General features: G+C 35.8%; 2 protein-coding genes and 1 pseudogene across 2 annotated transcripts; all 3 read right to left on the bottom strand.

The window, feature by feature from the left end:
* Window positions 1-1,229: 1,229 nt before the first annotated feature.
* Window positions 1,230-5,842, bottom strand: LOC126798225 (AP2-like ethylene-responsive transcription factor At2g41710). The gene is made up of 9 exons (XM_050525117.1): window positions 5,561-5,842; window positions 5,198-5,280; window positions 5,045-5,053; window positions 4,859-4,947; window positions 4,464-4,537; window positions 4,343-4,393; window positions 3,858-3,919; window positions 3,059-3,672; window positions 1,230-1,656 (listed from the first exon to the last, which is right to left on the bottom strand). The coding sequence occupies exons 1-9, from the start codon at window positions 5,779-5,781 to the stop codon at window positions 1,603-1,605; spliced, it is 1,257 nt and encodes a 418-aa protein (XP_050381074.1). The 5' UTR covers window positions 5,782-5,842; the 3' UTR covers window positions 1,230-1,602.
* Window positions 5,843-7,750: 1,908 nt separating this feature from the next.
* LOC126796957 (uncharacterized) lies at window positions 7,751-10,120 on the bottom strand (annotated as a pseudogene).
* A 3,302-nt stretch (window positions 10,121-13,422) lies between these two features.
* LOC126800497 (uncharacterized) lies at window positions 13,423-24,028 on the bottom strand. The gene is made up of 18 exons (XM_050527867.1): window positions 23,495-24,028; window positions 22,436-22,958; window positions 22,044-22,262; window positions 21,725-21,816; window positions 20,455-20,665; window positions 18,706-18,887; window positions 18,406-18,621; window positions 16,867-17,051; window positions 16,156-16,249; window positions 16,004-16,060; window positions 15,780-15,914; window positions 15,604-15,672; window positions 15,202-15,318; window positions 14,807-14,968; window positions 14,579-14,707; window positions 14,328-14,429; window positions 14,150-14,232; window positions 13,423-14,005 (listed from the first exon to the last, which is right to left on the bottom strand). The coding sequence occupies exons 1-18, from the start codon at window positions 24,005-24,007 to the stop codon at window positions 13,633-13,635; spliced, it is 3,462 nt and encodes a 1,153-aa protein (XP_050383824.1). The 5' UTR covers window positions 24,008-24,028; the 3' UTR covers window positions 13,423-13,632.
* Between the last annotated feature and the right edge of the window lie 2,799 nt (window positions 24,029-26,827).

Raw genomic sequence — 26,827 nt, 5'->3', positions numbered from 1 at the left:
GTATGTACATCAGTGATCAGTGCATGAGCAATCGGCATTTCAAATAATTTTCTCCCATCTAACTTGCAATGTAGAAGTGAAGAAGTTTTAACATGCAGCTAACACCTGACTAATTTTAGGAATTCCATCAATCCTCAAAGGCTCATTTGTTTTTGGTCAATATTTTCAATGTCACATCTTACAACGCATAGTTGCTCAAGACGAACATATAAATCTGCGGCAACATAGCATAGCCATCATCCATAAACACGCTAGTATTGACAATGATGTCCTTGGGAAATAGGAATACATGAAATCTTTGTACAAAATTCATTCTCATTAAAGACAGCAACTAGTAGGGAAGGACAACTACAATGAAGCTTAAATCAAAATTGGCAAGCACTAGAAAAGGATCGGAATTTAAACGGTTAATGTAGTGACTTTATTCCTGTAATCCTTTTCTAGGAGATGTATGTCCAGCCAACATATGAGTAAAGAATTTAAGTACATTGTAGTCTTTGCCAGCGATAGAAATGATATTAAAGAGTCAAACAGGACTATGATGGTGCGAGTGTGTAATGTTTCATATCCTTCCGACTCCAACCCTTCTTGTAGAAGCATTCCCTTTGGTGCTAAACTCGTCCATCACGGCGTTTACGGAGACATGGGAAGTTTCTTAATGAAGGGGGTTGGAATTTATAGTCGCTGGAGGAGCTGTTTGATGAAGATATTGGTAGGGAAAGTGATAAGAATCATAAGATGATATATAGTTCTCAATGTATGTCCTTAATCAGTCTCCACGGTCACCCTTCCTGCCGCCTGAAGAGTTCAGAGAAGTAATCTTAATCCAACTAGCAGAATATTATACAGAATGGGGACAATTCTACGAGGTTTAAACAATGTTGTTTATTAGCAAGTTAGCAATCGATGCCCCAAAACAAGTGCAACATCAATAGCATAGCCAACGACACAATTGCACCAAGCTTACCTAGTATAAGCCGTACATTGGAGATCTGTGAAAAGGGCTACAGCTATCATTTGGCCTTTCAGTTCACGTCGAAAGTTAATGTCAAATACAAGTCTCTTTGAAACTCAATCATATAGATGATCAATTAGAAGGCCATGTTTGATAAAGGAGGCCATGTTCACTAGAATGAGCCGAAGAGAATGAATGATGGTTCTAAGATAAAATACTAGATGTAAATCAACTACGGAGATTATGGTACTATGAAATAGACAGAACAATGAGAGAAGAGACTAACAACAGCTATATATGATTACAATTTGGGCATATTTCCTGTACAACGTAGTACAATCAGGACCTGATGTGTTGAACTTTGTTTAGCAAAACTGAAGGTTACCACTTCAACACTTCTGAACCATATGGTAAAATACATTGTCTATACCTTATCTGACATTAGATACGACTTCCTCTCCCTTTTATATTCTCTACACTCCGTGTAATATGAACCCTGCTACATATATGTAAAGCCTTGTTGTCAAGACTGCATTTCCTGAGCTTCTTGACTACTACTGCACAAGCAATGAGACAAACCCCTCCAGAACTGGAAATGGACATCAATTGTCAGTACATAAACTTGCAGAGAAACCGAAAAGGGGATGTCATTCTTCAGGTCGAAACAAAGTAAAACTTCCACTGGTCTCAGCCTTTGTTACCTGCATTGCAATAGGTTTAAAGCATAATCATTAGAAGAAACTTTACATTTCGGCCTTCCCATATTAACAAGTGTGTGGAGATTGCACTAGGTAAAAGCAAAATCAGTGGAAGAAACTCTACATTTCGGCCTTCCCATATTAACAAGTGTGCGGAGAGAATTTTATTAGCTGTTTCAACTTTTTATATCATGAAGCACTTTTGTTTTACACTTAATCATGCCACCTAGCATTTGAGTACCGATAGATGACAAGTTAAGTGCATATATAGGACTAACTTATACAGGTCCTTCCTTGACATGGAAGTACATGTGATCTTGCCAGCTTATATACTGTCTACTAGTCTGTATCAGGAAGGCCAACAATGATATTTGATGTATATTATTTCTAAATATAGCTTTACTTCCTTTATCAGATATTTAGGAAATGGTGCCATGTTGTCTGTCCGACTGACCAACCATGACCGGCCATGCCATTTTCACCAAACGGCAAAAAGAAACTAGCTTAGGCCTTGTGTTCTAGTCAAGATCACTTTATAGATCTAAATCATCTAATGAATATAAAATAACATAACAATGGTGCCTTGATATCTGACCAACCAGTTTATATTTGATCTTTCAACAAATTGCGTAAAGGAAGTAGCTCAATATGTATATTTGAAAATAGTGGTCATTTACAAGATTAAGTCAAGACAAATAAAAAGCAAAAATGTCAATTTACACCCCAAATTTGGCTATAATTGTCAGTTTGCACTGCAAGTGCAAACTTGCATTTGAGTCAATTTACCTCCTAAACCTGGTAAAAATAGCCGATTTGCACCTCATCCGTTAAATTTAATGTTTTCGATCCAATTTTAAGTCACATGTCATTCATTTGAGAGCCAATATTGTCATTATATATTTAATAATGAAATAATTAATAAATTACTTAAGAGGAACACTTACTACTATGTTTTTTTTGTTTTTTTTTAAACATGTTATTGATTTATATATTTAGAAGTAGAAATAGGGTTAAGTATGTAGAAAAAAGATGTAAATAAATAATTTGATTTAAAAAATAATCCTCCTTTTAAAGAATATTTTTATTTGTTTTTAAGAAAAATATAAATAGAAAATGACAACATTACCCCTCATGTGCATAACATGTGACGCAAAATTGAATAGAAACAGTTAAATTTAATAAAAACAGCAAATCGGCAATTTTTACTAAGTTTAAGAGGTAAATTGACTCAAATGCAAGTTCGGGGTGCAAATTGACAATTTCAGCCAAGTTTGGGGTGTATTTTGCCAAAATATAATAACAATTTTACTTGGTGCAATGAGCAAACAAATACCAAATGCAAGTGATTTGGCAAGACAAATACAGTTTTCATTTATCTTGGAATAGAATGAGAAAGTATACCAACCTCAGGAAGAACAGGAGCAAGAGTTGTCCAAAGAATGGGGTCTACTAATGGATCCATCATATTGTAGTTGGTCAGCAGTGGTGCAGACAAGAATGGAGACAATGGGAATGTATTCCTCTGGAGAGACAATCCACCGCTCATCCCTAATGCAGCACTCAGTCTCTCATCCCCACCATCATGACTTGTCAATTTCTCAACTGCCTTGCCATAATCTTTTTTGTGAATCATATTTTTGTTTTCTTTCTCGTCATTATCTGCATTACTTTCTTGTTTAACTGATGCTTTCTCTTGCAAGCTTTTATAAGCAGGTGACCGTGACAAGATGCTCATGGCAGAGACTCTGGTACTTTTCTGTTTTTTACTATCATGGCAGACACCCAAACGGGGCATCTGGTATGGTTCAGTAGGCTGGGTTTCCCATTCCAATGTTTTAAGTTCACCTCCACTATCTCCAGCATAACCATGTTTCACATCCTCAGATGATTTAATGATGCTATTCGCTTGACGAGTTTTGTTAGGCTCCCACCACTTGATGTAGCTTGTTAAATCAATCTTTCTTTCAATGCAAAACGTTCCTAAAAATTCATTTGCTGTTGCTGGATCATCTCCTGTGCCTAAAAATGACATAAAATAAGGAAAGTTAACACTGATTCAGGTAGTAATCCAGGTGACAGCAATTTAAGAAATTCAAAAGCCAGCATATGTCAGCCAATGTTGGCAGATGGAGTACATGGAGACTGATTCAGCAGATATCTCTTTTCTTAATAAAGCTTCAGTTTAAAGTATGTTGATGACGTACCATAATGAATGTTATTGAAGTATTCAGATGCACCCATACGACCAAACGGTGGCTCCCAACGGCTGTTATGTGATGGCACAAAATGAGTTTAAAATAATTAAAAATGAAAAGCTGCCAACGCATGGAATCAACTGAATGGTGCCCTATAATACAGTAAGAGAAGTGCCACATATATGATATCACCACACAATGGACTGTTGATAGAATATACCAATGAGTATTGTTTATAAGGCTAAAGAGTTAAGATCAATATTTTAACTACTCTACGAGCATGCAGGCCAAACAAATCAACTACTGGTGATCAAGTATCATAGCACATTTTCATTGCCCATTACCATGTGTGGGATGGGGAGAAAAAAAGGACATTAACATGATAAAAACTAAAAAGACTGAATCAACAGAAATTTAACCTTCACATAACTCTGCATCTATGAGCAAAAACTAAACATATGATGCACATAAGTAACATATAATTGTAAGCATACCTTGAGAGGGCACGATATTTAGACATTCCTCTAGAGAAGCCACTGCTCTTCCTGCCAGAGAAAAATCTACTGTAAGCAATGTGGCAGCTATCAATTTCAAATATGTTCTTAGATATCATACCTGCGAAGAGATGCAAGATATTCCTCCCTTGAAACATTCTGCATCTCTTCGAGATCTCTTGTGTAATCAGTAACCTGCAATTTATAAAAGAGTGCAGTTGAGAAAATGCTAAAAAAAAATCTGAAATTGATAAATTTAATTACAAGAAGAATACTTTGAAAAGTCTTCAGATTCAGATGTAACCACAAGTATTTAAATATGTGCATTTCCAAATCTGGAGAAAGAATGAAACTAAGGCCCTGATATAAGAAACACACTAATGTATTCTCTTTCCAGGGAGTATATGATCCTCAAGATAAAGGGAAGAAGAACCCAAGTGCTGGAACATATATATGCTTTCATCTGAATAAAAAAACAATCCAAAAAATCTATTAAATCAAGATCAATAATCTCACCGGGAAATTAATCAAAGTTCCAGGGCCCCAATATTTCAAGGCAGCAAGATCATAAGCTCTGGCTGCAGCCTCTTCATCATCATATGCCCCTGCAAATTACATATGCTATTCAAGGATCAACTCGACATATGCACAATAATAGCAAGCTCCTCAAGATACTTTACAGAATAGAAGCAACCAACTTACCCAAGTAAACTGAAATATTGAATTGTGCGCCAACCGGTTCCATGCAGGGCAGTAAGATAAACACAGTTAGCAACTATAGATCAATTCACAGATCCAGAGACAGACACAGAGATAACAAATAAATAAACTTGAATCGCAGAGAGAGAGAGAGACCTTGCTTTCCCTTCTTATTCTGGTTCTGGTTCCAGGTACTCTTATCCCAGAGATGAGCTTCGTAGCGGCCCGTCCACCTATGCCTACAGTTGCAACAACAAAACACCAATCAACTTCTACAATCCAAAGCTCGAATATGCTTCTTTTGGCTTGAAATTATAACAAGTAAATGGAATGTAAATAAAATTAACAAACTCAGGCTCATACATATCGTTGATGAAAGTCCATGTACAATTACTCAAATGTTTATGTACCAATAATACATTTTCTAACTAAATCAGACTCCATAAATCTTCAGCGCGAAAACAAAAAACAATCGAATTGATACAACAATACTTGTGAGGTAAGCAAAGAGAGACTGACCGAGTGACTCCACGGTAAATGGAGCTGCGTTTTCCGGCGGCACACGGAGGCATTTTGCTGATGCGCTCTTTCGCCGTGCAGCCTCTCTCTTTCTTCGCCTTCTTCAGCCCTCTGAAAAGCAACTGCTGATCCGTCGCCGCCGCCACCGCTTCGGATGCCTCCGCACCTCCGCCGCCGCCGCTCTCGGTCTTCGGACCGGGATCCGACGACGAAGAAGCCATAACTCGATTTCGAACCCAAACTCCAAACTCCAAACCCTAGAGAGAGAAAGAGAGAGAGAGAGAGAGAGAGAGAGTGATTTTGATCGTTGAGGGGAGTTTGTTTTGGTTTTGCTCGCTAGTGCTCACTGTGGAGGGGAAAATCTACGAGAGTGAGGGCAATGGTGATATGACGGGTTTACCCTTGGTTTGGTTGCATGTGATAATTGAGTTGTTGAGGTAGAAAAGGTGTGCAACGGCTAGGATAGGGGTTGGGGTAGTTGCGTAATTCGTGGGGCTTTGAAATTGGGAGGAAGCCACATGGCTGCTGGCAACGAGTCAAAAGAGAAGCCAGCTCAGAGGGCTGGGTGGGTCTATCATCATGTTATTGTTCGTCCCGAGGAAACATGGAGAGATAGAGTGGCTACTTTCTAAATTGAATCCATCCATACAAAAGATTCCGGACAAAAGAAACTTAGCAGACTCACATTAATGTAGTTTAATAAGCATACTCTTAATTATATTTTTTTAATTATTTTAGAGAATATATTTTGCTTTTTAAGAAGAATAATGTTACTTAAATTTTAAGTTATCTCACCCTACATATTTGTCTAGTGAGATAGCTTAAAATTAAATAATTTGAATTTAAAACATTCTCAGTATGAAATTATATATAATTTATAAATAAATTTAAAATATTTTTTTGTTATGTAATTAATACTTGGAGTTCAAATAAAGCTAAAATAAAGAAAACTGATATAGACGCATTTTTAAATTGATTAGCCAAAATGACTTTTAAGCTATTTTGGTTGAAATTTAACTAAAATATGATTAGCTTTACTAAAGATACTCTAACGGAAATTTCAAATGTTTTTTTTAAATGTTTTGACATGTGACATGGTAAATTTTATCTCTGATTGAAATGTTAAATCTGAAACTTAAATAAGCGGTAAATATGCATTAATACCAAACACATTTGTGTGAACAATACAAAGAAGAGGAGAGATCGAAAGATAAAGAACAATAATAATAATAATAATAATAATAATAATTCACATTGCTTTTGAGATATGTTAAATGAACTTTTATTTGTACCTCCTAAAACAACACTTAATTCTTTTTTTTTTCAAATTAGTATTGACTTGATCAATTGACACTAAATTACCTATGCAGATAAATAAAAAAATAAAAAAAATAAAAAACAATTATCTCAATATCATACATTTGATTTCTCAATTTTTTAAATGTGATAATTTCAAACGGACTTCTCCATCATCTAGCTAGACTATGACAATATCATTTTCAAGAATTCACATGCATCCATACAAAAATATTGTTATCACTTTGTAGACTTTTATTTTTTTTTCGAATTTTTAATTGTGTCAGTCTTCCAGTATACTGTAATCTGCCCGTTTGGATGCATTTTGTTTTATTATAAATTGTAGATAAATATTATTTATGGTATGATGAACGATTCTGAACAAACCAGTTCGAGAGACTCTATATAGTTATAATATGTTGCAATCAATTGATGGATTGTTAAGTTAAAAATAGAGTTTTTTATTAATTTTATTAGATTATGAGCATTTTCAGAAAATTAAGGAGGTTTGAATAACATTTAGTTAAAAATTAAATTAGAGGTCTAAACCGTCTAATTATCCGAGAGGTCAAATTTGACATGATTAGAGGGTATGTCAAATCCACGTGGATTTGCATATTGGGTTGAAGGGTTTTCTCTATGCCAAATAATAGTTGTTTCGGCAAATTTGGCATTTCTCTTGGATACTTGAGGTTGTAGACTGCGGCTTCACTTACACTGTAGAGACTGTAATTCACAGTTTTTGAGTCTACAAGCTCAACCGATTTCAAGAGCTATGGAAGTCAGGTTACCTGTTCAAACCATTGTGATGAGACACTTCTCCAAGAAGGACACACAACATCGAATTTGATTGAATCTAGGCTTAGACACTTCACAATCATTTCAATCAATTCATCAGGAAGGTCCTTGGACCACCTGCTGTCGTCCTTCATTTTGCATCTTTTGCGACCTATACTTGATAAAGACCTGAATTGAGGGAGATGAAGACCTGCATTAAAAAGACACTTACATAGCCTTCTTTCAAAACAGATGAGGATAAAAAACACAAGTACTAAACCTGAAACAAATCTAGATAAAACAAAGAAGACAGCAAGAGAGGTGGAAACTGAACCCAGTCAGTTGGACACTCTCCCTTTCGGACAAACGAAGCAACCATGTCAGCTACCTTATTAGCCATTTCGTTGGTCCAACACCAGCTAAAAGAACCAAGATCAACTGTTAGGGCTCGAATATTGTCGGCAATGGGCAACGCAATCCTATATGCTGGAAACTTATCATCAATGAGCATTTTAACAAGTTGGGATGAGTCTGATTCGAAAATAAAATGAGCTGCAGGTAGAGTAAGAGCAACTGCCAATTGTAAGGCTAAAGCCTTTGCAACCAACAGAGAAGCAGCAAAAGTATGAACCGCCTTCCCAGAAATCAAAGTTCCAATTGGATTTCTGACAACCACTCCTAGTCCCACTCCATTACAAGACCATGATGCATCATAATTGAGTTTTATTTGGGAAGGAAAAGGAGGAAACCATTTTGGTTTTAGAGGTGGCCATGAGGGTACCACTCAGGCAACAGGTACATGAGGGGAAGAGTGATGAAGAAGAAACTCAGAGGAAGAAAGAAAAGATTGAAAAGCTACCAAAGCAGGATTAGGAATAGTAAAAGAGAACATTGAAGAACAACGACGTTTCTAAATATTCCAAAGGAGAAAGGAAAAGTGAGAGAGAATGGAGGTAGCAAGTGAGGTTGAAATAGAAGGTGGAAAATGTAATTGACAAAGCCAAGAGGCTAGGCTGAAAGTAGGAGAAGAGAAATGACGTTTATAACCAAAAAGATGTAGAAACCATGTCTTTTGTGACCAAGGGAAAGCAAAAAGAAGATGTTCTATTTTTTCTAGAGCTTGATGACAAAAAAGACACGAAGGGTTACTTACTAGATGGCGGTGACAAAGATTTGCCCGAGTTGCCACATAGTTGGTTAGTGCACGCCAAAGGAAGTACTTCACTTTAGGGGTAGCACGAATGGAACAAACTTTCTTCCATAGTATCTGAGTATTGGGACCGAAAGAAGTAGGCAGAGGACTTAAGGTAGACATAGCTTAAGCGTGTCGAGCATGATAACCACTCTTTACAGAGAATAATCCAGATTTCACCTGAGGATAAGTACACAAAGGAAATATCAAAGGGATAGCCTGAATTGCGTTATACTCATGAGGGGATATGGAATGGGAAATAAAGCTTGAGTTCCACGATCTAGTTGTCCAATCAATGAGAGAAGAAACCATCAAAGATGGATCAATGACTTGATGAGGATGAAGATGCATATCAGGGAGATGTGGAATCCAATTTGAGTTCCAAACTGACAAATGAGACCCATTACCTATTTGATGTGCCCCAAAATTCAAAAGCAACTTTCTGCCAAATAGAAGGCTCTACCAAAGCCAAGAAGGTGAGGTCCCTGAACGAGCTTCAAGAAATGAAGAAGATGGAAAATACCAAGCTTGTAATAGTCGAAACCATAATGCATTTGGATTATGAAGCAGTCGACATCCCTGTTTTGCAAGCAAGATTTGGTTGAAGTGATGAAAATCACGAAATCCCATACCACCATGAGACTTAGGAAGACCAAGAGAAGACCAATTTATCCAATGCATTCCAGATAATCCCCTATTACCCCACCAAAACTTTGTCATAATGGAATTCAAATGAGAACAGAGTCTTCCTAAATTTGAAACACATATAGGATAGGTAGGCACAGCTTGAGCCACAGATTTAATTAACACTTCCTTACCAGCCTGTGTTAGGTAGCCAGTATTCCATCCAAAGAGCTTTCAGATAATAGCTTCTTTGACATAAGACAAAGTTGCAATTTTTGAGCAGCCCTAAAGAGTTGGAATCCCCAAATAACGCCCTGGATTGATATGTGATGAACCAATGGTGCCTCTGTATTAGGGCTAAAAAACAACGCAGACTTCGCATAATTGATAAGCAGGTCAGATGCTGAACTATAAGATTTAACAAATACCACAGCTAATGAGCATTATGCAAAGTAGCTTGAAGAAAAAACAGTGAGTCATCTGCAAAGAGAAGGTGGCTAACTGGAGGAGCCTAAGGAGTAATGTGAATCGGAGAACTTAAAACATCACTAACAAACAAGAACAAGTAAGGTGAAAGGGGATCACCTTGTCTTAATCCTCTTGCCGGAGAAAAAAACGGAGAAGAGATATCTATGGAGTTCCGACGTCGTTTTTTGTTTACATGTTGACATGGAGTCATTAATATATATTCTTCAGGAGGCTGTAGTGTAAGTCTTACAAAATATTGTATTGTGGTACGTATAATGATCTGATCGATCAAAGAAGGTTCATCTCGCACTGTTGGAAGTTTGGGAGGTCTGAGCTACACAAGTATTGGTCGATCGATGATCTTGTTGGTCGATAACATGATCATAAGGAGACTGAAGGTAATGAAGAGAGAGAGAGAGAGAGAGAGAGAGAGAGAGCTAATTACGTGAAAGACAAGCTAGCCATGAGTTATGTAGAGAATACGTGCATGCAGTAATATCACTTGTTCTTCTCACAGTAGCTTAATATCACATGAGAAGATCATAAGCACACATGATTCCTTGAATTCCTAACCCCTAGCTTAGCGGCTTGTAGAACTGTAGAAGAGAACCCAAACTGTTATGTTTCTTTTATATTTATGTTAAACTTTTAAGTTTGCAATACTTTGATTTGTGAATCAATAAAATACCATTGGCTTGCACTTCATGGTTCAATGTCTATGCTTAAAAACTTGCTTACCACTCTAGGCTCCAATGAGGTAAGACGAGATGTTTGAAATAGGCAGGGTGAGTAAGATTATACACAGCTTACAGTAACCAAAACATATAATCTAATGTTAAGGAAGGGTTATGAATCATACTGAATTACTTACATATATATATATATATATATATATATATATATATTTATATATATATATATATATATATATATATTTATATATATATATATAGTCCCTATCCAGAGTGAAGTTCCAATTTTGGCACACTTTTCGGTCAAATTTTTTCACCATAAGCGATTCAATATTTAGGTATGCTATTCAAGATCATCTCTACAAAGTTTCATCTAATTCGAACATCATTAAGGTATTGAAATTAGATTAAATCAATGAATGAATTAAAGCTGTTCAACGTGAACCGTTCGTGTAAATCTCAATTTTGAAAGCTCAAACAATTGTCAAATTGACTGAAACTTTGTAGAGATGATCTTCAATAACATACCTAAATATTAAATCGCTTATGGTGAAAAAAATTGACCGAAAAATGTGCCAAAATTGGAACTTCACTCTGGATATGGACTATATATATATATATATAATCATTATACAACGGCCTAGGCCTCTCCATCGCTTCCTTTTTTTTAAGCAACTTTAGAATGATATCAGACTTGTGGGTTGAAGAATCGGCATGCTCAGATCTGTTTCAGTGGCGGCAACGTTGCTGCTCCAAGTTCTAAGCAATCCATCTTCACTAACTTTGAATTCATATAGTATAAGAGAGTCAAGATCAAAATTGAATATCGAAAATAAATTGACTCGATCTTTTGTCATAGTTTAACCAGGAAATTAAAGTCAAAAGTTGAGTTTTGGTTGACCAAGTCTTTCTTAGATTGATCAAGAGTTAACTAAGTTGACAGGGTTTGATCAATTCTTAGATAACCCAAAAGTAGTCCAACTTCATTACAGAAAATCTTGTATGATATATAATGCAATCTTAGTAATTGAAAATAATTTATATTCAAGACACACCGTATATTTATATAATTTCCTATAATCCGGATCATTCACACTATGGATCTTTTGTCCTAGTTTAACTAGGAAAGTCAAAAGTTGAGTGTTGGTTGACCAAGTCTTTCTTGAATTGACCAGAGGGTTGACTAAGTTGACAAAATTTGACCAATTCTTGGATAACCCAAAAGTAATCCAACTTCATATTGTAGAAAATCACGATGCAATTTTAGTTATTGAAAATAATTTATATTTGAGTTTTTCATATGTTTGTGGTTTATACATGCATTAGCTTGGATGTAGTACTAATAAGTAAACAAAAACAATAGAAAACTCTCATAAAAAAGTAACAATATTTTACAAGGACAATAAGGTATAAAGTACAAGAATTATGCCGAGGATCATACAATCAATATAAATGTTTTACAAGTTATGCAAGAGAGATTTTCCAATAAGGACCATCATGTTGATGACTGATTGAGAACTTTCTAATTAGTTGTTGATTAGGCCTATTTTTCTATCACAATTTTTCATCTCATATGTTTAGATATATATTATGTACATATGACTGATATGAGTAGATTACATGTACAAATTTTCAGCCAATTTAGTTATTGCGAATGTATCAAAGTACAGTAAAACCTCTATAAATGAATGATGTCGGGAGTGGAAGAAATTATTACTTTAGCAAGATTATTATATTATTGATAAATTAATAAATTATTATTTTACAGAGAGTTTTGTTGTTATTTTTATAGTGTTTAGTCTCACTATTATGTTTTATTTTAGTTAGGATTCTATATTTATTCACTTTCCAAATTTGGTATAATTTCATGTCTAAAAGCAACTTTAAAATGATAAGCTTAAATAATAATTATTCACTATTTTTTATACATTTGATAAATTATTAATCATTTTAACAATTTTTTAAAATTTAATAAATAAATTATTACTTTATATATTCGATGGGACCTAAAGAGATTTCAAAAAAAAATTATCTTATATATTTAGCGAGGTTCCTAGTAATATACATTGGTCTTGAGTTGGGACCAAAGAAAATTATTACTTAAGCGAGGTTATTAATTTATCGAATATTTATTTATCGAGGTTAGACTGTGAGAAATTATTATATGTACCTAGTACATAGTCTACGTGGTGTACCTCTTTAATATTATTGGTCAATTTTCTGCTGTATTTATTTCTGATTGGTTACTCATATTTAAATATATATTTTTCTTTCACCGCGTACATATTTATCATACTATGAAGTAATATGATTGGCCAGATGCACCACATGGCAGTGTCACGTGGTGTTTCGAGTACACAGAATAATTACTTTAGACTGTATGTTAAATTAATGAACAACCAACATTGTCAAACATAAACCGTTCAATTTCATAATGAGTAAAACACATTTATAAATGTCTTAACGATTGTCAATTTTAATGAAATTTTACATGGATGATTTATTTCTCATATATATCTACAAACTAAATTGTAGATATCTAAATATGAGATCGAAAACTTGGTGAATCAAAGTGGTTATATATTAATCCTTAACAAGATAGTCCTCATTAAAAAGAGCCACAAGTATGCAATAGAAGAAACATTGCATAATCAAACCTCAATATTGAAAGTTAGAGGGGTCAATTGCCCCTTTTCAACCACCCCTAGATAGATTGAGGTGATGATAAATTCTAAGAGAAGTGTTAAGTTGTTGCAATGAATAACGAAATTGAGAATGTGGGTAGGTAGAACTGTAGAAGCCTAGAAGTAGAACCAAGTAAAATGCGTGTAGGATGGCAATAATTGCATCAGTCTTGTCATTAGTACTAAAAGTGTGAATTTCTAATTACCAAATACCAATCAGAATTGTTATTGTAACGAACCACAAATACAGTTAGTATAAAAGCCTTTGAGCATTCCTTGTACCAGTGCAGGTATGATCTTTAAAAGAAAGACATCCAACACAGATGGAACACTACAAAACTAATTTTTCCCAACTTTCTTGGCTTTGAACAATTTGGTTGTAGTGCCAGGTCTCCTAATCGCAGTCACATCCTTTCCTGTGCCCGTCTTCCCTATCTTTCCTTTGCGACCACCTGTGGGTCGCTTACTGTAATTCTCTCTGATCGTCTTTCCATTTATTTCTGACTGGTCTTGAAATGATTTGTTTGTATCAGATTGCCTAGGTCTCCTAGCACGTTTCGTTTCATCTCTACCCCAAGAAGATATACCATAGGTACTACTGGTACTAGGCTTTCCATTTATGAGTTCCTTCTCTCTTCTTCTTTTTCTGTGTTCCATTGATCCTTTGTTCTCATGTTCAGGATCCATTTCCTTGCGTTTTCTATCCTCCATCCTTAAAATACAAAAGGAATACAACAGTAATAAGAAGATGTAATATCTTAAACTACAATTAGCATGCCAATGAAAAAAAACAGTTGGCTATAAGTTTTAAAACCCCAGATTTTTTTTTTGAAGCAACTTCAGAATGATATCAGACCTGTTGGTTGAAGAATCTGCCTGCTTCACATCTGTTTCAGTGGTGGCAACTTCCTTGGAACTTTTCTTGTTATCGCGGCGGTTCTGCAATAGATGTACCGGTATAAACAATTTCTCATTTTGTCTAAAAGGATATTGATTCAACTTGGGAGATGATAGGTAAACATAATGAAAACTACCTCCAGAACACCCCTGACAAAACCCTTGTATTTATCTGGTGTAACTAACTCGACTCCAGCAGGACCACACTTCCGTAACATAATCTCCATTATGATTGTGACCTATAGATAAAAGGGGCCATGATCAAGTTGTGTATTAGTAAAACAATTCACGAAAATTAAATTTGGAACTGTACATTGAGCCTTCTGATAAACAAAAAATCATTCTGCATATGTGACCTTTTGAAGCATTATGTTAACATAGCGCATACCTTTTCTCTGAAATGATGTCTCGAGACAGGGGACCATGGGAGAACTGCAGTGACAATAGCTGGTAGAAGATCTTGCAGACGCCTAGTTTCTAAACAAGATACAAGTACTTTCACAAAGCCCAATACAGCCTGTCAATTGTGTAGCAACTAATGCATTAACAATCCTGCTCGCCAACAGAACTCATTATCATTACATGAAATGAATAACAATAATCTATCAACACTCACTTTGATGACTTCGAGAGCTTTGCCTTGCAGCAAAGATAAAAGAGAAGGAATTAGCTCAGGTACAGAAAGGCATATATCAGTATCTTTATACACCAGCACCGATAGCACAGACACTGCTCCACTCTTTATATGAGGTGATGCACCGGAAAGATAGCCCATTATCTGAACAATGAAATATCGGCACTCAATAACCATAACAAGCAGAAGAGAAGCGCCTTGCAGCGAAATACTAATTACATCTAACTATCTAAGACATTACTATTTACTACACATTATTATATGGCCTTTCTACAGTATGTAGTACACCTGGCTAGTATTGATAATGTGCATCCACGTGAGCAGAGTAGAGAAATAGCCCCATCCAATATCTCAAGTGAGAAAACTGAATCACTTACCATGTTAATTAGTTTTTGGTAAGGTCCGTCTGAACTGAGACTTGATAAGTCTCTCAAGCCAGATCTTATGTTGAGGAGTGTATCATACGCTGTTTTCCTAGCTTTCTCTTCGTGGGACTGTGTATCAAGAAATCTATTAGTGACTAGCAGATTTATGCCCCGTACCATGAAACTTATACCAGATGATTCAGGAGGATAATATGTCAACTCCATATTACATAATCATGTAAAACCAAGAAAATGAAAGGCTCACAAATGAAGTGACTCAAAAGACAAACTCCAGCTAGTCAAGAAGACGGAACAACATAAGAATGATAACGTGTCAATATCTTTGAATTAAAAGAGACATTAATACGTAAAAAAAAATGAGAAAACCATAATATTTTGAGTATCTATCCGTACATCCTTTAAGGTGACTATGATTTCATTGAGAATAAGAAAAGCCTTTGCATTTTCCACCTCTGCTTCAATCTGCAGAATAATATATATATAAAAATTAACTGCCAAGAAATGAGCGTAGCTTCAAAAGCATTTGAAGAAACAAAATATGTGATCAATACAAGTTGTGCATCATTAACCTTCAAAGTATGAATCATCAAAGTCTGGAAACAAGAAAATCGACTCCTTAGAGATACAATATCACCCGGAGATTTCAAACGAAGTAACAGATCAATCAATTCAGTAGACTGGGAAGAGCAGAACCAAGCATGTTCCTGCAATATTTCATAATAACAGATGGAGCACAATTGCCATGCAAGAAGTTTAATCAAAAACTGAATTGCTTCAAGATGCTAATGCAAACCTCCAGAATTCGGCTCAACGTATAGTACGCTTCACGATTTGCAACCTCCTCACTGGTCTAAAAATAAATTGATGGATCAGTTTCAAGTAATAGGAATAACACTTACAAAATCATAGAAACAGAAAGCCACAAATATAAAAAAGACACTATACCTGAAAAGTATGCTTGATAAAGGTATAGATTAGATCAATAAGATCTTCCTGGGCTCCTTCAACTAGGGAAGAAGCTAGCTCCATTATTACACATCTGTTGAATAGTAAAACAATATATAAATAGACAAAATAGTCATCGTAATCCAGTTTTATAAGAATTAAACACATTTTAAAAAGGAGAAGAAGAATTAGAAGCAACATAAAGGGGGAGGGGAGGGGTTTAAACTTGAATTTTATTGAAGTTCTTTGATCGAAATTTGTTTTCGATCCCTGTCTACAAATTAGAATATTTTTGTTCTTTTTTTTATACAACTAGTATACATGTCACTGCCGCAATTTTTATCGAGCTGACATTAGAAACGCAGCTAAACCAAATATCCATGAGCTAAGTCATCTTTTCCGATGTATTCTCAATTACACCTCTGCAGGTGTGCGATAAAGTACAATCTTGAACACCAATTGAAAGAAATTGGGTAAAAGTGACCAGGATTTCAGCATTAACAACCGAAACAATTTAAAACATATTGGTAACGGCTAAAATTCAAAAAACACCAGAATGACACCAAATCCTATTTAACTCATAAACTTATATTACGATGACAAAACAATGACCAACCAGTGTCGTCATATAACTAAAACACAACAGACAAGACGCGACTATATAATGTTTGACACTAGCATACCACGTAGGACATAACATATAGAGCTTACCGCTGTGCATTATTCTCTCCCGTACTTCTATTGTGCTCTTCTTCATCACCCGATGAATTAGTTTCACTCTCCACCTTTACACATTCATTCCTACCATCCATGAGGTGAAACTTCTCAAGTACTGATATGAAAATCTTCTTAGCAATAGAAGAATCAGCTACTGAGGCCAAGCATCTTATAGCATCCTGGATATTGCAAAAGTAATTATGTTAAGTCACTATTCTACTGGTTTGCTCATTAATTGATACCCAGATAATACTTCCTTACAGCTAATAGATAATAGATAATATATTGGTTTTCAAACATCATATCCAAATCCAACACATTCTCTCACATTTCCAATAACATCTTGTAGCAGATTATTTCAAATATTATGTCCTTTTACAATATGAAGCAGTTCTTAGTTTGATATTTACAGCCAACAAGTATTTAGCAATGCCAATAAAATCACATAGCATACTGGAAACAGAAGGATGGTCAGCCATCTACCCAACCTTACTTTGTTTATCAATGTGAACAACCATACACAATCAACAATATTAAAAATAAAAAACAATTAAAAATAAAGAGACAAAAGAAAAATCAAAGGAAAGCAAAAGGCATAAAAGCATGCAACAAACTCACAACAAACCAATCATTCACCATTGATTATGATTTCTTGATTTCGTTGGATTTTTATCCTCAGTGCTTACAGAAACAGAATCCCTTAAAAGATGGGTCCAACAATAAGTTTAAACCATGGGCTCAGAAATTCAAACAAAAGTGCATCTATTCTTCTTTTCCTTGTATATCACAGCAACAAAGTAAGCTCACCGTGGGATTAACAACCCAAGATAGACGGTATACTTAATTACCTGCCAAGTGACTTAATTTAAATTACAAGAAAAAAAGACTAGGAGAATCTAGCATCCGATTAACAGAAGTACAGAACCACAATATTTGGTTTCCATAAGACCGATCAATCGCAATTGATGAAAAATGTCTTGTTCATTTATCTCAACACGTAATTTTCTGTGTACCCCTAGCTAGTGGTATATCTACGCAAGTGTACCCAGTTTTAATAGGAGACATCAAGAAGAAGGTTGCTAGCTTACGTGGTAGGCCACATAAGAATCAAACATCTGTCACTGTAACAAAGCTTTAAATGCTTTAAAAATATAGTGATAATAGCATATAATTATGCAAATATAGCAGGAAGTATGACTTGGTTCATTGTAACTTACTATTACATTTAAGTGTAAATTTCCACATTAGAAGTTGTTGGCAACGGTGATACACTACGGATAAGAACAAGATGGTGACAATTTACCCAATTTGCCCAAAGTGTCACAGAGTAGGATCTGGTTTAAAAGGCCATAACATAGATATCCATACATACATAGCATGAGGACTAATGGACAAGATACTAAATTGTACCACCTACCAATGACACCATTGTTGCTCTCATAGTGTAAATGAAACCTGCTTTATCTCATGTCAAGGTGATTAATGTGTACTAACTTGAATTGTGAAGCTTAAACAAGAAATGATTATAGAAACCTTTAAATATGGACGCTTCTCAGGTGCTGAACCAACAAATGTGTCTATGAGGGCCTCAAGCAACTGCAAAGAACACTGTGCCACAGCCTTTATGTTTTTTGTCGCAATTTTCTTTGAGTAAATGGGTATATTTCGCAACCCTGGTACAAGTTCACTTGTTGCCTCAGCAGCACCAGTTTTTTGGTTAACCGCACTTTTGTTCTGATTTACAAGAGCCTAAACAAGAAAATCTATCAGAAATGTATTCTAGAGCTTCAATACAATTACAACAATTCAAGTTGATCAATTGAGAAACATCACCTGCAAGGAACATGCAACAGTTTCATGCATTAAAGAATCCTCCTTTAGAAACTTTACCATAACCTCAGCCAGTGGGATAAATTTGTGATACATATCTGTTGGATGGCGACAAAAAGATAGTAGCAGACCCGACAAATCACGTGCATGACCCTGTAACTCTTCACGGGTTTTAGACTTCTTAACTGGAAGAGAAGAAAAACAAAAATATAAATTCCAGATGTTGGTATTACAAAATTGAATTAATTTCAGTTTACCCCCCCCTTAAACTTTACACCCAAAATCAGTTCACTCCTTAAACTTTTATTTTAATCAGTTCACTCCCTATACTTTCAAATGACATCAAGAAAAGACAAATTTCAGATTTTTATATGAATTATAACGATAATTATGCTACGTGACCTAATTTTAAAGCTTCAATGTTGTAATAAAATTATTGGGAATTTTATTTTGGTCTTGGATATATGATTTGAAGCCTTCTTTTGATAGTTTTTACATCAGATTTTAACCATGAAAATCTGAATTTTGTGCTTCATTGATGTCATTTGAAAGTTTAAGGGGTGAACTGACTTTGGGTGTAAAATTTAGGGGAGTAAACTGAAATTAATTCTACAAAATTTACAAGGAAGTCATTCAAAAATCAGACTAAATAACTTCATATGAGACACGTGTGTGCACAAAAAAACAAAAAACAAAACATGGAAAGAATGAATTATAATCCTCAGTTCCATGCATCAATTCATAAATCATAACCTTACATGTAAATTCCAGATGTTGGAATTACAAAATTGACAAGGAAGGCCATTCAAAATTCAGACTACATAACTTGGTTTGAGACACGCGTGCATAGAAAAGAAAAAACAAAAATGGAAAGAATGAATTTTAATCCTCAATTCCATGCATCAAGTCATAAATCATAACTTTACATATAACCGAAAGCATAAAGTCTACGGTTTTGCTTGAATTCAAAGTTCTTTTCATATTTATAGGCTTTCTATAATTAAAAGGACAACCAGTATCTGAAAGCTTTTCTTATGATTTGGATCGTCCAACTTCAGCTTTCTCGTTATAATATATATTAATTCTCTAGTATGGCTGCTGGACTTTCTAGTCTACTTTATTACATTACATGTGTAATCAAGTACAAAGAAAGTATATGAGACACAAACTGTGGTTCTAAGGACAGTCATAAAATGCACCAAATCATAAGAGCTTGAAAACCTTGTTAATAAACAGAAATTAATTTCAAAAAGCTATATCATAATATAAAATCCCTTGGTAATAAAACAGAAAAAAATAATGTGTAAAGCCCTAAGACATAAGAACCATAGGAAAAGAGTGTGGAACTTAAAAGCAAGCAACCATAAAACTTGTATAAAAATCGTCCTCATAAATATGTAGACTACTAGTTTTTAAAAAAAAATCGCCATCAAGTTGCACACATAATTTGCTATTATTAAATAATACACCTCTAGGCATACTGTATATCAGACCCTTTGCAGCTTGCATTTTGTACAGAATTATGTGGTATTTAATTGGAAAAGAGTAACTCAACACAAGATGGAGGTACCATAGATGGATACAAAGGGGTCAAAGGAGATGAAAGCAAGAATACATCGTTATACTTAAGGTTTTTGAAATTAGATTGTAGAGCAGAACTCTAAGAAGCAGGCAGGATCCCTTGCAGACAAACTATTACTTCACTAATTTTCTCTAAGACAAGCAGAGGAGAAAGAATAGTAAACCATTTACCTTTATTGCAGGCCAGATGAAAGGAGTTTGCAAGAGGCATTATATTGTCCATATAGTATGCCAACGGCGCTCCAACAACATAATTTTTCAAAATAGGTACCAGCCAAATGTTTACGCAGGTGAATTCACCAGCGTTAAGTGATACAGGTACAAGTTCTAGTAGTCTCCCAGGTCCCATAGCAATTACTGCAGTTCCAATACATTTCTGAAGCTGCATGGATATTACAATTCTTATAAGATTTCTCTAAAAAAATAACAATTCTTATAAGATTTCTCTAAAAAAATAACAATTCTTATACGATCCATGGACTAGATTTACCATATTATTCATACACACACAAATACACGACAGGGGATGCATGTCACCATTGCGCAACTATTGTGCATTTCATTTGGTATCTAATCTAACACCTAAAAATGGAGTTCTCAATAAACAACCTTTTGAGAAAATTTACATATATGATGTGTCTCAGCTGCTGCACATATTAAATGTAATGTCCAAACCATCTTAGATAAGGACTGTTAGTGTTTTGTTAATATATCTGCCCACTGGCAACTACTTAAAAGTCCTTAAGTAAGAACATGGCAAACCAAACTAATTAAAGATTTATATCAATTAGGAGACAACAAGTACATCTACTGAAGTAGAGAATAGCAATGTCATGAAAGGATAGTCATATTTAATCAAGGGTGCTGTAATTTTATCAAAGGAGCCCATGTTATGACAACTTCAACACTAAGAATAGGGAGAATCCCAGCTCCTCTTTTAACTGAAAGCCATCTCTGCTCTTCTCTTCATCTCTTCTTATATTCCTATTCATTCTCAAGTGGCACACAAACACCGCACAGAACCAACAACAGATTATCATTTCTCAACGGTTTCTGCAAAATCAGTGATAAAGCAGACAATGAACTAAAAGCCATCTCTGCTCTTCTCTTCATCTCTTCTTATATTCCTATTCATTCTAAAGAGGTACAACTAACACCCCACATAAACAACAACCGATTATCATTTCTCAACAGTTTCTGCAAATTCAGTGATAAAGAAGTCAATGAACTTTTCCGTCCACATAGTATCACAAAAGTATATTAAACTCTCTTTTACAGAAAAAAAAAACTTAGGAAGAAAAAGATAAAAGTTGAGATCCGGAACTAGACAAAATAATTTGATAATTCTGTTCCGCTCATGTTTTAGTGTTCAAAAAGCATGTTGAAATGGAAAAAATATCACCAACGCCCCCCGAAAAGAATAGAAATTAGAATTACTTACATGGTCAACATTAGATTTTTCCCCAATAGCAGCGGTCATTAACTCAGCAAGTTTGAGCATAATACTTTTCATGTAGATATGGGACATATTTCCTATAACCAAACACACAAAGTATTAATCAGAAATGGACTTAAATGAAAAGAAACTATGTAAGATACAACACTCGAAAACACTTCAGACCACTTGCATGAGAAAAAAAAAGATATCATAGACCCAAAATGTCTTCCAAGGACATGAATGTAGCAGACTAAGATACCAAAACTTAAATAGGTAATATAGTTCCCCCGTAAAATGACCATGAGAACTACTTTATACATACCTAGCTTGAGGAACAAAGCAGATATAGCATCCAAAAGATGATCGTTTGGCAGTTTTTTACACAAGTTAAGACCCTCCTCAAAGATAGCACATATTGATCTCAATGCATTTGATTTTACAAGATCTTCTCCTTCATCACTTATATCCACATGATGGCTAATCAACTCTTTCAGAATATCTGAAGAATGGGATGCAGTCCTAGCCTCAGAAGCCAAAAGACCTAAATCAGTAAAGTCAACATGGATCAGAGAAATACTAATGAATGTATCCACATTTTAAAATGGACCAAACAAACTGAAAACAAGGCATGGCAATTTTAAGATACTGACATTCATAACATAGCATCCAAGTATACTTTGTGTCTAACAGTGGTAAATACAAAAGGAAGCATACCTGCCACAGAGCCACACACTAGCGGAAGATTTGTGATCCATGATGTTGATTCAGCAGTATGAAGTATGCCAATAGAATACTTTAACAAGGTTGCCGCAGACATGACAGTGTCTGAGGGGTTCTTATTTGCTAAAGACACATACGAAATGAGAAAAGGTATAGTCCCCTCTGTCTTAGAGACAATGTCATCAGCTCTTGAAATCTCAAATAGCACTTGAATAATTTGGAAAACATGCCTTGTGAGTTCTGAGAACCGCGGACCCAGAAGTTTATTCATTTCTGAAAGAAGTTTTGAGCTAACTTTTGCTGAGAGAAAAGGAACAGTAAGCTTCACCACATTAAGCATGTGTAAGACATCTAGATTCTTATGTCCATCTGAAGTCCGTGAAGCACTCAACTTAACCGCCAAAGGCATATAACCTTTCAGCATAGATAGTATCAACTTGCTCGCCTCCTTTACAACACTGCGGGACTGGAGCAACTTAAATACATTCTCAAGGCATTCTTGCGAACATTTGCGAACCTGCAACAAGGAAATAATCTTAATCAATTTCCTTCAACAAGCAAAATATTATACAAAGAACAAAGATCCTTCCATACAATCTAAATTCTAAACACCCAAATCGATTCATTTCAAACTCAATCCAAGAGTTTTATGCAGTAAAAAAAACGTCAAACTAGCACAAACAAATGTGAGTGATTATCTAGTAAACTAAATCACAAGTTCACAACACAAAAGCAAATTACTGTACAGAAATGCACATACACTTTTATTAATGGAGAATTTGAGCAATGTCTAGAATGCAGAACCCCAATTTTGATAATTTTATTAACGGTTATATATCTATTAGATTCACCTATCTTTCACAATCTCTCTGACAAACTCTCATTGTCACCAAGGTCCCTAACACAGAACTCTACACATTTTAAACTCAATTGGAGCGTTATATGCAGTAAATAATAAGCTAAAGTAAAACTTCAGCCAAAATGACACTGATTTTCTAGTAAAAATTAACCACAAAACAGATCAAAATAGAGCAATGCAGATGTTCGGACTACCTTAGGTCTTTTATCAACGGAGAACTTGAGCAAAGTCTCCAGTCCCAATTTGACAGATTGCCAATCCTCCAAATCACAAAAGCCAACCAAAGCCCCCAAGCACTTGACCACAGCCTTGACCCCCGTCATCGTCAGCCTCTCCTCCCCTCTCTCCAGAAACTCCGCCAGCATCGACAGCGCCTGACCGGCCTTCCCCAACGAGATGCTCCGCGGCGGCGCGGCCGGGAGCACGAGGGAGAGAAACGACAGGAGCGCGGCCACGGCGGTAGGGTCGGCGGTGGCGCGGGACGACATGTCGTCGATGGAGGAGATGGTGGCGGCAAAGTAGGATGGGGGAGTGAGGGGGAGGGACTCGGCGGCGAGGATGGAGCGGATTGCGGCGGCGGTGGCGAGGAGGTGGTGGTGCTGCGGCGCGGAGGACTTGGAGTAGCGGTCCATGAGCTGTTGGCAGATGTCTGCGCCATCTTTGAACGGCTCGGCGTCTGCGTCATGGCGGTGGTGCTCGTCCTCCATGGCTCTCAGGGTTTTGGGGAAGGGTTGGGAAAACGGTGAGGGTTTTAGTCTTTTAGACTTTTTATATTTTGAAGGATTTCGGGTTGGGATATGTTGGGTAGGGTAACCCGACCCGTTTATATTTGGGTGACTGATATTGATTCGAATTAGAAATTAAATTTGGAAATTTGGTTCAACATTTTCTACGAGCCCAAAACCAAGGCTTGACACGCAAAGATCCGAGTCAATAGCCCTAAAATCATGCCAAGCTTAATATCAAGCTAAGCTTAGATTAAACATATCATGCAAATCTCGTAGACCCAAACTACGTTTTGGAGCTTACACGAGGGTCGTGGTTTGGAAGGTAATGGATCTTGTGAAGTTCATTGTCGAAATAGAGTACGTAAACAAATTTTGGACTTAGAAACCAAATTCATGCATTACGTGACTTTAAATTCGATGTTGGACTAATAGAGGAGAGATTTTCTATCCAATAAAGCCAAAGCCCATTTTTGAACCTAAGACCAATCACATGACCCATACCCATTTCAGTTTCTTCCTCATTCGGCAAACCCGTTCCATCTTTCATGCTGCCAGACCGGTGCTTGACTAATTCCAGCAACACCAGAGATTCGGGAAAAACAATCATGCCCAAATCTTCTAAGATTTCTTCGATTTCCTATCCCCACAACTTTCTTTGAGCATGATTTAAGGAACCCATGATCTTTGGTTGGTCATAGCAGCACCAAGGCGCCGACCTATCCCTTCCATCACCGCCCATATCCATTGACTGTGCATCTCTCCGACGACCAGATGAAGAGAAGCCTTGAGGACTATCAGTATTTGAGGTCGACCCTCCTTAATTTCCTAGCTCCATTATAAAAGGGGAGATAGCTAATGTTTCAAGGGGGATTCCAACCGAGAAAACCCAAAAACTTCAAGCAAGAGATTAGGCTTTATCTCTTTTACCCAAACTCTCACTCACCATACCTCAATCACCCCTTAAATTATGCAATCCCATTCTCTACTAAACTCTCAAGCATCAAGCTCCCTTACCACACCCCTTTCGTAAGCTTTGTTACTCTTGTTAAACATAGAAAATAGTTGTTGTTGCAGTCGAGCAAATCTATGTTGTTACCATCAAGCTTGTCACAACGAAGTCATTCTTGGAAACCTTCCTCGATTGATTTTGGGCCTAGTCGCACCGCAAAAACACCGTCTTATAGTTCTAACGGTAACTGTAACACTATTAAGGAAAGGAGTAAACTTGTGTCCAACCTAATATCTATGTTTGTATTTGAACTCTCACTCATTTGTACAGTTAGTTAGGGTATACATATACATGATTTTAACAGTTAAAAGTTTGTTTCATCACTAGAGATCATTTTTGTAAAAGACCAATGTAAGCAAAATCATTTGTTCAGTTGATTGCATCTAACAAATGAACAATCTTGGTGAAATCGACTATGAACATTAGGCCATCTCCAACCCAAAAGGCTATTTGTAACCCTGAGCTACATTGTGGCACACCAAATCGGTAATATTTATCGATTTGACATCAACTGTCTTCAACCCAAGTGTGCTACATTGTAGCCCTTTAATATATTTTTAATGTATTATGTACATTTTAATTTCTATACTATCATTTAATTTCTATTTCTGGCCCTTTCGGGTTATTTATGACATATTTTTATGACACACTAGCCCATGGGTTGGAGATGAAGTGTGCCACAATTGGGGACTTGTGACACAATAGCCCATGGGTTGGAGATGACCTTACTTTTGTTTACATCAATCTTTTGCATAAATGATATTTATTGGTTTATTTAACTTTCAAGCGGTTTACATTTTTAATTTACATTGCGAAATGTAAGCAAATGATAGAGATATTGTACGCAAGTTTTTTTTCTTATTTGTTGCAGTAGTAGGGAACATAACGTCTTTTTGTGAGAACTTTCATCCTAACATCTTTCATGGAAAATGTTGATCAGGATGATAATAGACAAGAAACCCAAAATTGTCCTTGATAAAAGGAATTGGATCAGAGCATTACAACATTAAAGCTCCTGTAGGCTGTAGCGCTTCGACAAGATCAGAAAAAAGTCGAGGTCTCAAAGTCAGTGGAACAAAACCATGCAATGGAGGAGTAATTTTATCATCAGATGCCAGTTTTCAATGTATTAATTTTGGCCAGCATCAGTTCGTATAGAGCATCTATCTTGTTTTCCTGTTATCTTATTTGCTTACGTTTCATTCAGTTCGTGGTTATATTCCTGGATAAACACTGATCTTCAAATGTGATATAGAAGAGATTCAGATATGAGGAATTGAGAACTTCTAATGTTGACCGATCATTTGGTTTTTGCTCACCTTAGGAAATGTTGATTTCCCATCATATATTAGAGTGATCAATTTCTTTATTTCATGGATGAGCAATATCAGGGCCATCAGTTCATATTGTTGGTCAAGATTCAAATGTTGGTAGATATCTGATGATGCTGTTATTGTTAACAGAAATATGAAGCTGCAATTAGGAAATGGGAGATCATATTTTCACAGAATTTTTCATTTAGAATCGAATGTTTGGCGAATGTAGCTATCTAGCTGATCATGGGAAACAAAAGAGCATGAATTCAGAAGTTCACTTACCCGACCCCTCTCCATTTGGTATTTGGAATGCAACTTAAAAATAGATACACTGATATGCTAGATAGAAAATCTAGATACATTGTTCATAATCTAAGATTACAACTTCACCAGACCCACTGATTCCTCAAATGTACACCAATATCTCTATAAGACCCCTATAGAAGTCCCGAGTGCTTTCCGTGTAAGCAAAAC

This window comes from Argentina anserina, chromosome 6 (assembly GCF_933775445.1).
Source record: "Argentina anserina chromosome 6, drPotAnse1.1, whole genome shotgun sequence".
Taxonomy (NCBI): domain Eukaryota; kingdom Viridiplantae; phylum Streptophyta; class Magnoliopsida; order Rosales; family Rosaceae; genus Argentina; species Argentina anserina.
The sequence above is the reverse complement of the archived record's forward strand: the minus strand, read 5'-3'. Positions and strand labels throughout refer to the sequence as shown.

Excerpts from the sequence above, each read along its gene's own strand:
- LOC126798225 (XM_050525117.1), bottom strand. The coding sequence starts at position 5,781 with ATGGCTTCTTCGTCGTCGGATCCCGGTCCGAAGACCGAGAGCGGCGGC. Across the intron at positions 4,394-4,463 it reads TATCTTGCATCTCTTCGCAG|GAAGAGCAGTGGCTTCTCTA; the intron begins GTATGATATCTA and ends TTTCTCTGGCAG. Across the intron at positions 3,920-4,342 it reads AAATATCGTGCCCTCTCAAG|CCGTTGGGAGCCACCGTTTG; the intron begins GTATGCTTACAA and ends ATCACATAACAG.
- LOC126800497 (XM_050527867.1), bottom strand. The coding sequence starts at position 24,007 with ATGGAGGACGAGCACCACCGCCATGACGCAGACGCCGAGCCGTTCAAA. Across the intron at positions 15,915-16,003 it reads CGTTGAGCCGAATTCTGGAG|GAACATGCTTGGTTCTGCTC; the intron begins GTTTGCATTAGC and ends GAAATATTGCAG. Across the intron at positions 14,006-14,149 it reads GCAGATTCTTCAACCAACAG|GATGGAGGATAGAAAACGCA; the intron begins GTCTGATATCAT and ends TTGTATTTTAAG.